Source organism: Toxorhynchites rutilus, chromosome 1, assembly GCF_029784135.1.
Source record: "Toxorhynchites rutilus septentrionalis strain SRP chromosome 1, ASM2978413v1, whole genome shotgun sequence".
Lineage (NCBI taxonomy): Eukaryota > Metazoa > Arthropoda > Insecta > Diptera > Culicidae > Toxorhynchites > Toxorhynchites rutilus.
In genome coordinates, this window is record NC_073744.1 from 149,773,788 (window position 1) to 149,786,086 (window position 12,299).

At 41.2% G+C, this 12,299-nt stretch overlaps 1 protein-coding gene and 1 pseudogene across 6 annotated transcripts in view; one reads left to right on the forward strand and one right to left on the reverse strand.

Annotated features, from left to right (window-relative positions):
• Nucleotides 1-12,299, forward strand: part of LOC129764890 (phosphatidylinositol 4,5-bisphosphate 3-kinase catalytic subunit beta isoform) — a 52,280-nt gene that overhangs the window by 39,476 nt on the left and 505 nt on the right. For all 6 annotated transcript variants that reach the window (XM_055764495.1, XM_055764515.1, XM_055764505.1 and 3 more), the window contains 3 exons: nucleotides 7,543-7,998; nucleotides 8,060-9,190; nucleotides 11,091-12,287. In XM_055764495.1, the coding sequence (XP_055620470.1) occupies nucleotides 7,543-7,998; nucleotides 8,060-9,190; nucleotides 11,091-12,287 (2,784 nt within the window). The remainder of the gene's footprint in view (nucleotides 1-7,542; nucleotides 7,999-8,059; nucleotides 9,191-11,090; nucleotides 12,288-12,299) is intronic.
• Nucleotides 2,329-2,489, reverse strand: LOC129763807 (U4 spliceosomal RNA; annotated as a pseudogene).

The following is a 12,299-nucleotide window of genomic DNA, read 5'->3' on the forward strand; positions in this document are numbered from 1 at the left end:
CGCGCCTTGTCGTTGTTTACCACCGTCATTGACCATCATTCATTGCCCTGTGGAATGTTGTTTTGCTGGATTTCCCAGCGGATTTTGCCGTGCAGCAGCAGGGTCGTTTGGAGAATTAAGTTACGGAGGTGAGAATTGTTCCGAGAAATGAGCAAGCTGACTAATGCTCAATGTTGATCCTCAACAGCGCGAATCATCTTGAAAACAATCCGCTTCATAAATGCTGCTAACCCAACGGAGCCGGATTTTCCTGGCTAAGTTGAAAGAAAAACGAAAGCGTGTTCCACCCACCCACTGATTCATTCATTATTTCGTTCACAAAACAAAAACACGCGAATGTCTGAAAATAAATGTTACGAGGATCGTTAAATGTTTGAGAGACGCCAAAATTATTAAGTGGAGTTATTTTTCAAAAGCTGATGAGTGTTGCGTGGACGTAGTTATTTTGTAACAACACAAAGATGATCAATGAGGGCCCTGAGTTTTGAACTCACGATCGATCGCTTACTAAGCGAACGCGCAACCAATGTGGCTACGAAGAGAAATCTTTGATAATTTATATCTCAAAAACTATGAGTCGCCCGGAAATAGTGTCTTAGAAAGAGCTATAGAGTAGTTTTGTTTAAACGTGAAAAATATACACTGAGAAGTGAAATTAGTTCTATTTTTTTTCATTTACGAAAAAACTTTAATATTTTTTTTTTTCAAATAAATACAAGTCTTGTAGATAATTCAAAAATGAGTTCAATGAAGTGGAGAATGGAGTGGCAAGACATTTCAATTAGTAGAATGAAGCACCATTTTGAAGGTCAAAATCAACCAACCCCCAATTTAAACCCCTCTAAATTCGATCTCTGTCCTTCTGTTCGTTCCTCTCCTACTTATGCCGCCATTTAATTTCAATCACGCCATATGTCTGCGTTAAGAGAAGGAGAAGGAGAAGGAGAAAGAGAAAGAAAGTAAAAGAGTAACATAGCAACATTGGAAGAAAGCAAGATAGCAAGAGAGTAAGAGATCAAGAGAGTGAAAGAACAAAAAAGCAAGAGTAACAGAGCAGGAGACCTTCTTGCAGGAGGGCAAAAGACAAGCGAGCAAGAGCGTGAGAATGTAAGAGAACAAAATAGCAAGGAAAGAAGAGAGCGAGAGAGCAGGAGAAACTCTTGCAAGAGAGCAAGAGACAAAAAAGTAGGAGAGCAGGAGAGTCTCTTGCAGAATCACAAGAGAGAAAAGCGTGAGAAAGCAAGATAGCAAGGGAGCAAGACAGCAAGAGAGTGAGAGAGTAAGTGTACATTTGTGTACATTTACTAATATCGATGTAAAAAAAACAGAAGAATTATGAACTCGTGTTCTTTGCCTAATATCTACTGTTGAGTTTGGCTTCCGATGCGTCTTAGGCGACAAAACCACAAACCATCAGCCCTTTTGAAGGCCGCCACAAATTTCTATTTGTAATCGTTGTTTGGAAACATCTAATTTTCTAATGTTCTAGTTGAATTTTTATGCAATAATGTTAGTAAACCATTGTCTTCGATCTCGTTTTCGGTTACCCGAGGGTGGGTTGAAAACATGTATTTTTGATTCAAATGAAAGTTTGTATTCCGTTTGGGTTGGAGGAAATATGAGATTTCCACGGCAATTGGGATTTTTTTTAATCAATCGTAATTATTTTTGAATCGTCTATCATCATCCAATCCTCACATGTTGGCGACATGTTCTTTAACAGGACAATACTTCAATATTCTCATAGGCATCCAATCTTGTTTTGATCTTCCTGATTCATCTAAGAAAAATTCTGAAAAATTTAATTAAAATAGAGAATAGTGAACAAGACACGACTGCAATGTTGACCTAGGACTATGAAATTATTTCATTTAGTTCGCCCGTTTACTACTAGGGTGCCAATGAAAATGGTCATCTCTAATTTCAAAAAGTTACCTCATAAAAAATTTTCACCACCTCACCCAAGGGGGGAGTAAAGGAAATCGGGGTTTTCGAAATTTTTTATTGTCAAAAATCGACACTCTTGGACTTAGTTTTTTTTTGGAATACGAGACGAAACGTATGGTTTTGGGTACCAATAAAAAGGGTTATTTAGATTTTTCATGCGAAATGTTGATTTGAACGATAATATACTCTATGCAAAATTTTAGCTCATTCGAACTTCATTTATTAGTGACACAAACGTTAAGATTTGAGTTTTTTAAAAACGAAAGATAATCGAAAACCGGGGTTTTCCAAGGAAAATGTTGATGCCAAATGTCTTCAAATTGAATTACTCGTCGAGATTTACTGTTATCCCGAAACAAAAAAATGTCATTGTCAAAATTGTTTTAGTTGAAAAAAAACTATGAATGGGTTATACCTATGATATAACCGCAAGGTTCACGTAGGACTACCGTTGGCTTAGTAATCAATTGTATTTCTTCAATTAGCAATAATCCCACCTCGGATATTCCTCATTGGTTACTATATCACCGCTGCGTAGAGCTATCTTTTGTGTGTATTGAATAAATTATTGATTAAACTAGTGAATGAATGAAACTATTAACGAATTCAATTGCAAGCAAATCCCAATTTAAGTCAATTTATGTATTATGGAGGTAGTTATCGCAGCAAATATCATCAAACCCCTAATCATCAAACGGTATGCGTAGAAGTTCAGTGAGCTGACGACAGATATCTTCTAATGCAGTCTTGAATAATAGAACCAAAGCGTTGCCTTTGTACCCGCTTTTGTAGACCGTGATAGCAAAACGAATTCCGGAGTGTAAAAATACATGAGGGTACAAAAGTATTGCCGACATGAATGTATCTGCTATGCCGATTTTCCCAACTTCTTGATTTCGGAATCTGTATTGGGAAAATACATTCCGGTTTGTAAAAATGCAAGCGATTACAAAAGTACCCGCAGCTCGCATCTCTTTGCAATGCCGATTTCCCCATGCTTCATAATTTTGAAGCCTGTATTAGGGAAACATTCCGATTTCCAGAAACGCAAACGAGTACAAAAGCACCCACTGCTTGCATCTAATTTGCTATGCCAATTTCCCCTGGCTCCATTGGTTTGAAGTCTGTTTTAGGGAAACATTCAAATTTCCGGAAACGCAAGCGAGTGCAAAAGTACCTGCAGCTCGCATCTATTTTGCAATGCCGCTTTCTCCAGGCTTTATGATTTTGAAGTCTGTGTTAGAGAAACATTCCAATTTGCAAAAACTTAAACGAGTACAAAGGTACCCGCTGCTTGCATCTAATTTGCGATGCCGAGTTCCACAAGCTCCATGGTTTTGAAGTCTGTGTAAGGGAAAAATCCCAATTTCCAGATACGCAAGCGAGTACAAAAGTACCCGCTACTTGCATCTAATTTGCTATGCCGAGTTCCACAGGCTCTATGGTTTTGGAGTCTGTGTTAGGGAAACATCCATCCATTCCAGCGATCGTACCTCAATCATTGCGCAATCATAATTGAGTGGATTTCCGAGCGGCACTCGCTTATATACCGATTGGTGTGATTTTAATAACCGGTTTGAAAGCAATTTTAGGGCTATTGAAACAAGTTTTTGGATCAGAAAGTAACAAGCATATAAGGCGTAGACATTTTACCTTTCGAATGAATTGTATATCATACCATTTCGTTCAGTTGTTTAGGAGCTATTAACGCTCAAAATCTCGTTCTCCGGCGTAACGCTTTCGTTTTCGAAACTTTGAACTTACACCCCAGTATAGAAATGAAAGACGTAGTCCTACGTCAAAACAACCGCTCATCATCTTATCAGAGTCCACCGGGCTCTTCTAGTTGGTCCGCTGATGTTACTTTATCAATTTTGTACGTTTTGTGTACTAACGAAAACCTAAGAAATAATTACCTATTTTTTGACGTAGTACTCATTTTTTTAGTAATAACTATTTTATCAGTTCAAGTTCCGCCCGTTTTCACTTTTTTGAACATAAACAAGCTATTTGCTATTTCACAGCATTCACGATTTATCAATTATCCAGTTAGCGACCAGAGAACTGCGAGGTTTTTCAAATCGCCCAGAGTTTAGCTCAATTTTTCAAATTGAAGTTTTTCAAGACTATCATGATATCATGATTATCATTATTTGAGTCACAGTCTCTCTCCAGCTAGCAGACAGTAGTCTTTCTCAATGCTTATTTTGAAACAGCTGTCTTGCTCGATGCAAACGAAGAATAGAAGATATCGCACACAGTGGTGCAATTTTGTTCGGTGGAGGTCTCCGTATTTTTACACCACCTTATTTCAGATGTACTGGAGTGTAAGTTTGAAATTTCGAAAACGAGAGCGTTATGTTTTGGGTGCAAGAATTTGGCTGTTAATACCTCTTCTTCTTCTTTCTTTGTTTTTAAGAGGCTTTAAACTTTGCAGTTCATTCGCCTCTATAATACCTCTTTGTCTGTTGAAAGAAGTATGACAATCACTTTCGAAAGAAAAAAGGTGTATGAGTGATGTTTGCTATTTATTGACTTAGAAACTTTTTCCTCGGCTCAAAAACTGAATTGAACGCAAACTACTTAAATCACAAAAATCTATAAATATTGGTGAAATCGGAAAAACTATACGAGGTATGGCTATTAAATAACGAGACTGATTACGAAAAAGGGTTATATTTTGAAAATTACGATACAACGATATATTCCCCTTCAATATACTCCCCTTGGCTCCTCACACACCTTTCCATACGTTTTTTCCATTGTTCGAAGCAGTGCTGAAACTCTACTTTTGTGATGGCGTTCAAAAGCCGCGTCGCTTTTTTCTTCGACTCTTCTACGGACTGAAATCGGGTACCTTTCAACACGGATTTGATCTTGGGGGATAGAAAAAAGTCGCATGGGGCTAGATCTGGCGAGTAAGGGGCATGTTGGAGCACTGGAATGCCCTTATCGGCTAAAAATTGCCTCACCGACAGCGCGTTATGGGCAGGTGCGTTGTTGTTTGTGTTTTTCATCACACATGGTTTCCGACGCGCACTACAAACCACGTTCCATTCAAACCACTGCTGCTCGCAAACTACTATGGAGACAAAAACGTGTTTTCGTACGTATATAGCAGACACTTAAAGCTACAGAACGTACTATTCGTTTTTCACCCCACCCCTCTAGAGCGCCTTTCAGGCGCACAGTCTCGTTATTTAATACTTCATATATTTCATATATATATATATGAAATGAAATATATGAAGTATTCAATAAATAGCAAACATCACTTCATATATTTCATATATATATATATGAAATATATATATATATATATATATATATATATATATATATATATATATATATATATATATATATATATATATGAAAGTCCATCGTAGTCAAGATTTGTTAGCGGTTGATAGGATGGATGCGGAGCACTTGATTGTGCTATTTTCGATTTTGTTGCTGTGATGAACGAACATGCAAAAAATTTCGCTTCAGAATGCACTCAGAATATGCGTGATGTGAACATAGTGCAGTGCTTGTACTGAAGGGCAGAAGCAAAGCAGAAAAGGAATATTAAATAGGACTTATCGCATCGGTGGAGATTGGTTGTGTATGATGGAATCACACGTACAAATTGTTGATTTTAGCGTTATTAAATATATAACGGTGGTGAAGAAACGAATATGTAATCGCTTCGGTCCGCACTGAGTGTGCTACGTGCATTGACAACAAATCTCATGTGTTGTTCTCGCGAGAACAAGAATGAATCATGAATCACCCATCTTCATCGACTTCTACAAAACCACACAAAAGCGTCCATTCCAGAGCCGCCAAAATTTTTGGCTAAAGAATTATTTCGGAAATTTTGATGCATTCTAAAACAGTATCCGAAGTAATCAAAAGCGAATTGATTTTTATGATTTTTTTGCTGGAAGAGAGTTTCTGTGAATTTGGGAACGTGTTCGGATTTATTGGTGTAATGATGATGAAGTTTTGAATAAAGGTTTTCTCAGACTCTCAGACTTTCTCAGTTCATTCGCCAATTTGGAAAAATCAAATTAAACAATCGGTGACTGGTGACTTTGTGATATGATTGTTGACTTTTTCCGATCGAGTAATTGATTCTCGTGAATCCGAAAATCGTTTTCGGGTTGAAAGCGGCGTTCAAACGCAGCGTATTTCAAGCCGGATGCGAATAAGGTATTTTTTTGCGGTGAGAGCGGCGTTTTTCCGGTAAAAATTGACAGGCACGGATTCCGTTCCCATCAATATACAACGAGTTATTGTATATAGCGAATATTCCAGATGCAACCCAAACAATAATTACGCTAGCCTATTCACTATGGAAGTAATCTTATACATTGGAACAGAAAGATCATAGAGTTCAGTCTCAAATAGATCACCGATCCATATAGATTGTAACGACTCTTCAATATGGGCATATGTTGAAGTGAAGGCCTGTGGATCCTCACACCCAAGTGTCGATCGAATGTTTCCATCGCAAAGGCTTCAATGTCAGAGGACTATGTTATAAAAGTGTGCTCTCGATTATATTAGAATTATTATTTCTGAATTGTCCATAATTTGTGCTTGAATAAGTTTTTCAATCATAGAAAATAGGAAAAATGTTGTTAAGAAAAATGTTCCTTCATCAAACCAGTAGCAGTGCAACTGCTCAGGCAATATGTTGAATGGGTTCCCGGAATAAATCGCCACAGAAAACGACTGCAACAGAAACCACCGCTTATAAAATGTGTAGTAGGCTATAAATATTGTGGCGCGGTATTGTATTTCAAAACAAGAATTAACCGGGCAAACGTATCGCCCCAGGCAAACGTAACGCCCCGGGCAGACGTATACCGTCCGACGCTCGCTAGAGCTCGGTCGGACATTGCTAAAGGATCGTATCCTATGTTTCAAACTAACCGGGCAATCAGTGGATCCCAGGTTTGCGTGCGAGACACCGCCGCTTCCGACGGCGGGTCGGCGGTGGACTCGGATTGCGTCATCTTGGCGGCATGGGCCGCCTCGATTCCTTATCCTCGCCAAATGGGGACTTCGTCCCCATTACATTGTCCTCAGAATAAATTTCGAAAAACGAGAACAAGAGAATAAATTTATAATAGAAATGTGAGGCACATGATGTTTTTCCCGCGCCAAATATTTCTAGCCTACTACACTTTTTCTAAGCGGTTGTTTCTGTTGCAGTTGTTTACTGTGGCGATTTATTCCGGTCACCGTTGAATGAATTGTTTTTTGTATATGTTTATCAACTTATCGTAACCTAGTATTTTCTGTTGATGAGGGAATCATTCTCCCTATCACTTGGAATGACCCCATATGAACCCTTTTTCGTATCCCAAAAGAAAGACGGACCAGCCTCTTCATCGAGTTGAACTGAAACTCATTACCAATATATTTGTTGGCTTGGTCGATTCTTCTATTAACTTTTTAAATTACTGTTTCGGATACTCATCAGGAACTCTTGATTTGTCATTTGGTTAATGACCAGTAAGAATTGCTATAATTTCTCGTGAAACTCGTCGTTCAAACAGCAAATATAATAATCCTATATGATCCTTTTTCTCTAATTTCCAGGACGTATGGGAAGAGGCGGAACGCTACCCGCTCTACTGCCACCTGGGCGACAAGTCGATGTACTTTTTCAGCACCGTATCGAGCGCCAACAACACCAGCTATGAGTTGAACGACGAAACCAAGCGGCTGATCGATGTCCAGCCGGTGTTCTGCATGTTCCGGTTCGTCGAGAAGCAGGTCTCGGTGAATAACAAGCTGATCAACAACATTACCACCCTGCTCGGGAAGACGCTCTCGGAGAAGACGCTGAAGAACCCTGAGGTGAACGATTTCCGCACCAAGATGAGCTACCTCGGGGAGGATATCGCCAACAAGCGGGCCGTGATGAATCGGATGGAGCGGATATCGTATCAGTATCCCCCGAAGCTGGTCAGCAGTCAACACATTCCGGAGCTGGTGAAGAAGCGCATCACCAACGGTGATTTCTGCGTGGTTGCCAAGAGTGCCGACATGCAGGTAGGTTTTTCAACGTTTACAAATAATTAACACAACTAACTCAACTAATTTAACACTTCAGGTTACCGTGAAAATACCCTGTAAAGCCACGCCGGATGAGGTGATAAAACGGATCCTTGAGAAGAAACAAATATCTGCTAACACCCGGAATGAGAACAGTTGCGACTTCATCCTGAAGGTGTGCGGCCGGGAGGAGTACATGTTCGGTGAGCATCCCATCATCAACTTTCAGTATGTGCAGGACACTCTGTCGCGCGAGGAAACGCCAACGTTCGTTCCGAAGTTGCTGCGGAACGTTGAGATTTTCGAGGATAATATCTATGAAATACCGGAGGACATCACCCAGCGGACGAACAGCACCGGCAGTAAGCAGCCTTCGCACACGCTGCGGAAGGTGAAATACGTCACGAGTTGGGACATCGATAGTCAGTTTCAGTGCACGGTTCACGGGATTGCCGATTTGAATTGCGACGCGAATCGAAACGTCGAGGTGGGTATTCAGCTGGGTTTGTTTCACGGGGGGAAATCCCTGTGCAAACCGATGAAGACTCAGCTAGTGGCGCTGAACGGAGGCAGTGCGATGTGGGATGAGAACATAGTGTTCGACATCGATGTGAAAAACGTTCCTAGAATGGCGAGGTTGTGCCTGGTGATCTATGAAAACGTGCGAACGGCCAAGGGCATCGGGGTGAGGGCGCGTCGCACGAAGGATGGCTTCATGAATCCCATCGCGTGGGTCAATACGATGGTTTACGATTACAAGAATCAGATGAAGGCGGGAGCGGTGACGTTGTACACCTGGACTTACGCCGAGGACTCCCAGTCGGAGGATGTGCTGCATCCGCTCGGAACGGTTGAACCCAATCCACGACGAGACGAATGCTCCTCTATTATTCTCAGCTTCCACAACTACAACCAGGAGAACAAGATTATCGTGTATCCCTCGGAGGACCAACTGCTGGATCATGCGGTCAAGATGAGGCGGATAAACAGGCATTTAAATCGGGACAGCGCGGAAGAAATGCGACCGATCAAGGAGATCCTGTTGCCCTACATGCACAACGATCGTCTGAACGATATGCACGAGCAGGATCGTAACGCGATCTGGGCTAAACGGAGAGAGTGTATGACGCTGGAGCCGGATGGTTTGCCGTGTCTGTTGTACTGCGTGGAGTGGAACGATAGAAATGAGGTTAGTACGGTTTCCATATTTGCGATCCATCTTTTTTTTTCTGTGAACTTGGTGGTTTGTGTATCTCTTTAGTGCTGGTGTTAAAGTAATTTTTTGTGGGAAATATACAGCTGAAATTGGAATGAATTCTCGCGTAACTTTTGAAAAGGTCGTATGTAAGAAATGTAAACAAATCGAGTTAATGGATGCACGCTATTAGTTTTCAATCATTGAATGTATTACAAAAACAATCGTTCACGTATCTCTCTTCTTCATCTTTTTGTCGCCGATACAAAAAATATCCAATGTACAGATTCGAATTTTAAGCACCCGGCTGTTACTTCGGACGCCACTTTCCTCCGACGGCCGAAACGTCCGAAGTAACAAAGCAGTCAATACAACTCGCAGTCGTACTTCGGTCGTTTTGGAATTTGTTTCTTACAGGTGTTGTTATCGATTTCAGTGCAATTCAACGAGTGATAACAATAATAATCAGTCTTTAGAACGAAATGCTGATATTTGGATTGTTGTTTATTAGTTAGTTTCTAATTTTTATAGTGCAACGTAATATGTCCAATGTGCAAACGCGGGCAGTCAAAACGTTCAATGTTACATTTTTCGCTCCGAGGCTTCAACCTTAATCTCAAATCACGGAACAATAGTTACGATTGGTTTTACGGAGTTATTCTTGACAGCTAGTGGTGAAAACAGTGATAAAGATTGATAGCTTTTAAGACAATTCGCGAAATAATGTTCGGGTCTTCAACTGCGTTTTTCTCGAGTTGGCGAAAATGTTACATTGGACCTTTTCAAAAGTTACGCGAGAATTGTACCACCGAAGGCGAATTTGAGCAATTGTTTCTTCCTTTATTTATTCATCTTGGGTGAAGAGGATAGAGAGCCATCATTTTTAAATTTAAGTCTAAATAATTATAAATACATAAGTTATGAACCTACGTCTAATTACCCTATAACTTAAATGTGGGCAAAACGGTTCATTTCCGTTAGCGACTCAGAGCCATGCGATTAACGGTTCATTTGAGCGGCTCGATGACGCTTTTCAGGAAGTGGTTCATTCGAAAATTTAAAGAAGGGAAGACGAAAAAAATAAGTCTAAAACAATAGTTAGTGCATAGAATAGTAAAAATAATACATTATTCAAGGTTTTCTCTAATATATTTCCATGAACCGCATCAAATAAACGGCTCGTGAGCGCTCTCATCTCTGGAGAAAGGACCGTCTAGTTTCAGTATTTCAGAACGTTAATGGAATTTTGGATTCGATTTCCATCAAAGTTCTAACATATTATTCTAGATTGTCATTTGTACAGAAGCCGAGTTTCTGGAGTCTGGAACTTCCTGTACAATTTGTTGTCAGAAAAGTTAATGAATTTTACTCTAGGACTACTCACAACTTTCAGAAATAGTTATATGAGTCGGCCCCAACAATGCATTAATCATTCTAGGACAACTTGCAGATGATGGTTTGGTTTCCATAAGAGGGTCAAAATTTTCACAGACCATTGCGAAATTCCTTAGATAACTTGTCCTCTTAAGCAAGGAATTTTGGAATTGAATTTTCGCCGCAGAATTTGAGGTCTGGTTTGATTCAAAATGCACTTGGAAAGCCCGCATTACATATTTGAAGCAAATATGTCAAATCGGCATCTTATAGCGCTTTATGAAACAACTATTCTGTCTAGTCAAGAGTGCGGTTCTTTGTGCTTTCAACCAATCTACCAATTATTGGTCTGAATTCCTCCTCTTGGCCGACCTGAGCATTCAAATTATTATCATTTTGATGCAGTGTTGCCACATGTACAGACAGGGCTTCGAAGATAAAAAATGAAGATCGATTCTCCTCTGTCACATCAAAAAACTTTCTTTGAAAATCCCGTTTTCATGTACCATTATGTTTGTAGGTGGCCGAAATTACCTCCCTCCTCCAGGAGTGGCCAGTGCTGCCCCTGGAGCGAGCACTGGAGCTGCTCGACTATGCCTACGCCGATCAGTACGTGCGGAGGTATGCTGTGAAGTGTTTACGTGCCATCCAGGACGACGAGCTGCTGCTGTATCTGCTGCAGCTGGTACAAGCGATGAAGCACGAATCCTATCTGTACTGTGATCTGGTCGATTTTCTGCTGCAACGGGCTCTCAACAATCAGCACATCGGTCACTTCTTTTTCTGGCATTTGCGCTCGGAGATACAGGTTCCCTCGGTGCAGGTCCGCTTCGGGTTGATCCTGGAGGCGTACCTGAAGGGCAGCCAGGAGCACGTGTCGATACTGCTGAAACAGATGCAGTGCCTGCGGAAACTGCAGCAGGGGTCGGAGCTGGTGAAGAAGGGCAACAAGGAAAAGGGTAAATCGTTGCTTACCGAGTATCTACAGGAACGGACCGTCGGGGAGGCGATGTCCGATGTGATAAGTCCGCTTAATCCGAGCTTTCGGTGTAAGGCTGTTAGGGCGGAGAAGTGCAAGGTGATGGATTCCAAGATGCGACCACTGTGGATAGTGTATCAAAATTCAGACATCAATGGGGACGATATAAATATGATCTTCAAGAATGGTGACGATCTGCGGCAGGATATGCTCACGCTGCAGATGCTACGCATCATGGATCGAATCTGGAAAAGTCACGGCTACGACTTCCGGATGAACCCGTACAGCTGTATTAGTACCGATCGTCGGTTAGGCATCATCGAAGTGGTGCTGAACGCCGAGACGATCGCCAACATTCAGAAGGAGAAGGGAATGTTCTCGGCCACTTCCCCGTTCAAGAAAGGATCTCTGCTTGCTTGGTTGAAGGAACACAACTCGACGGAGGAGCTGCAAGCGAAAGCGGTGCAGGAATTTACGCTCAGTTGTGCGGGTTATTGCGTGGCAACATACGTTTTGGGTGTGGCCGATCGGCACTCGGACAACATCATGGTGAAGAAAACCGGCCAGCTTTTCCACATCGATTTTGGTCATATTTTGGGTCACTTCAAGGAGAAGTTTGGTTTCCGGCGCGAGCGGGTACCGTTCGTGTTGACACATGATTTTGTATACGTTATCAACAAAGGTCGCACCGATAGGGAAGCGCATGAATTCCGACAATTTCAGCACCTTTGCGAAGAGGTAGGTTCTCCG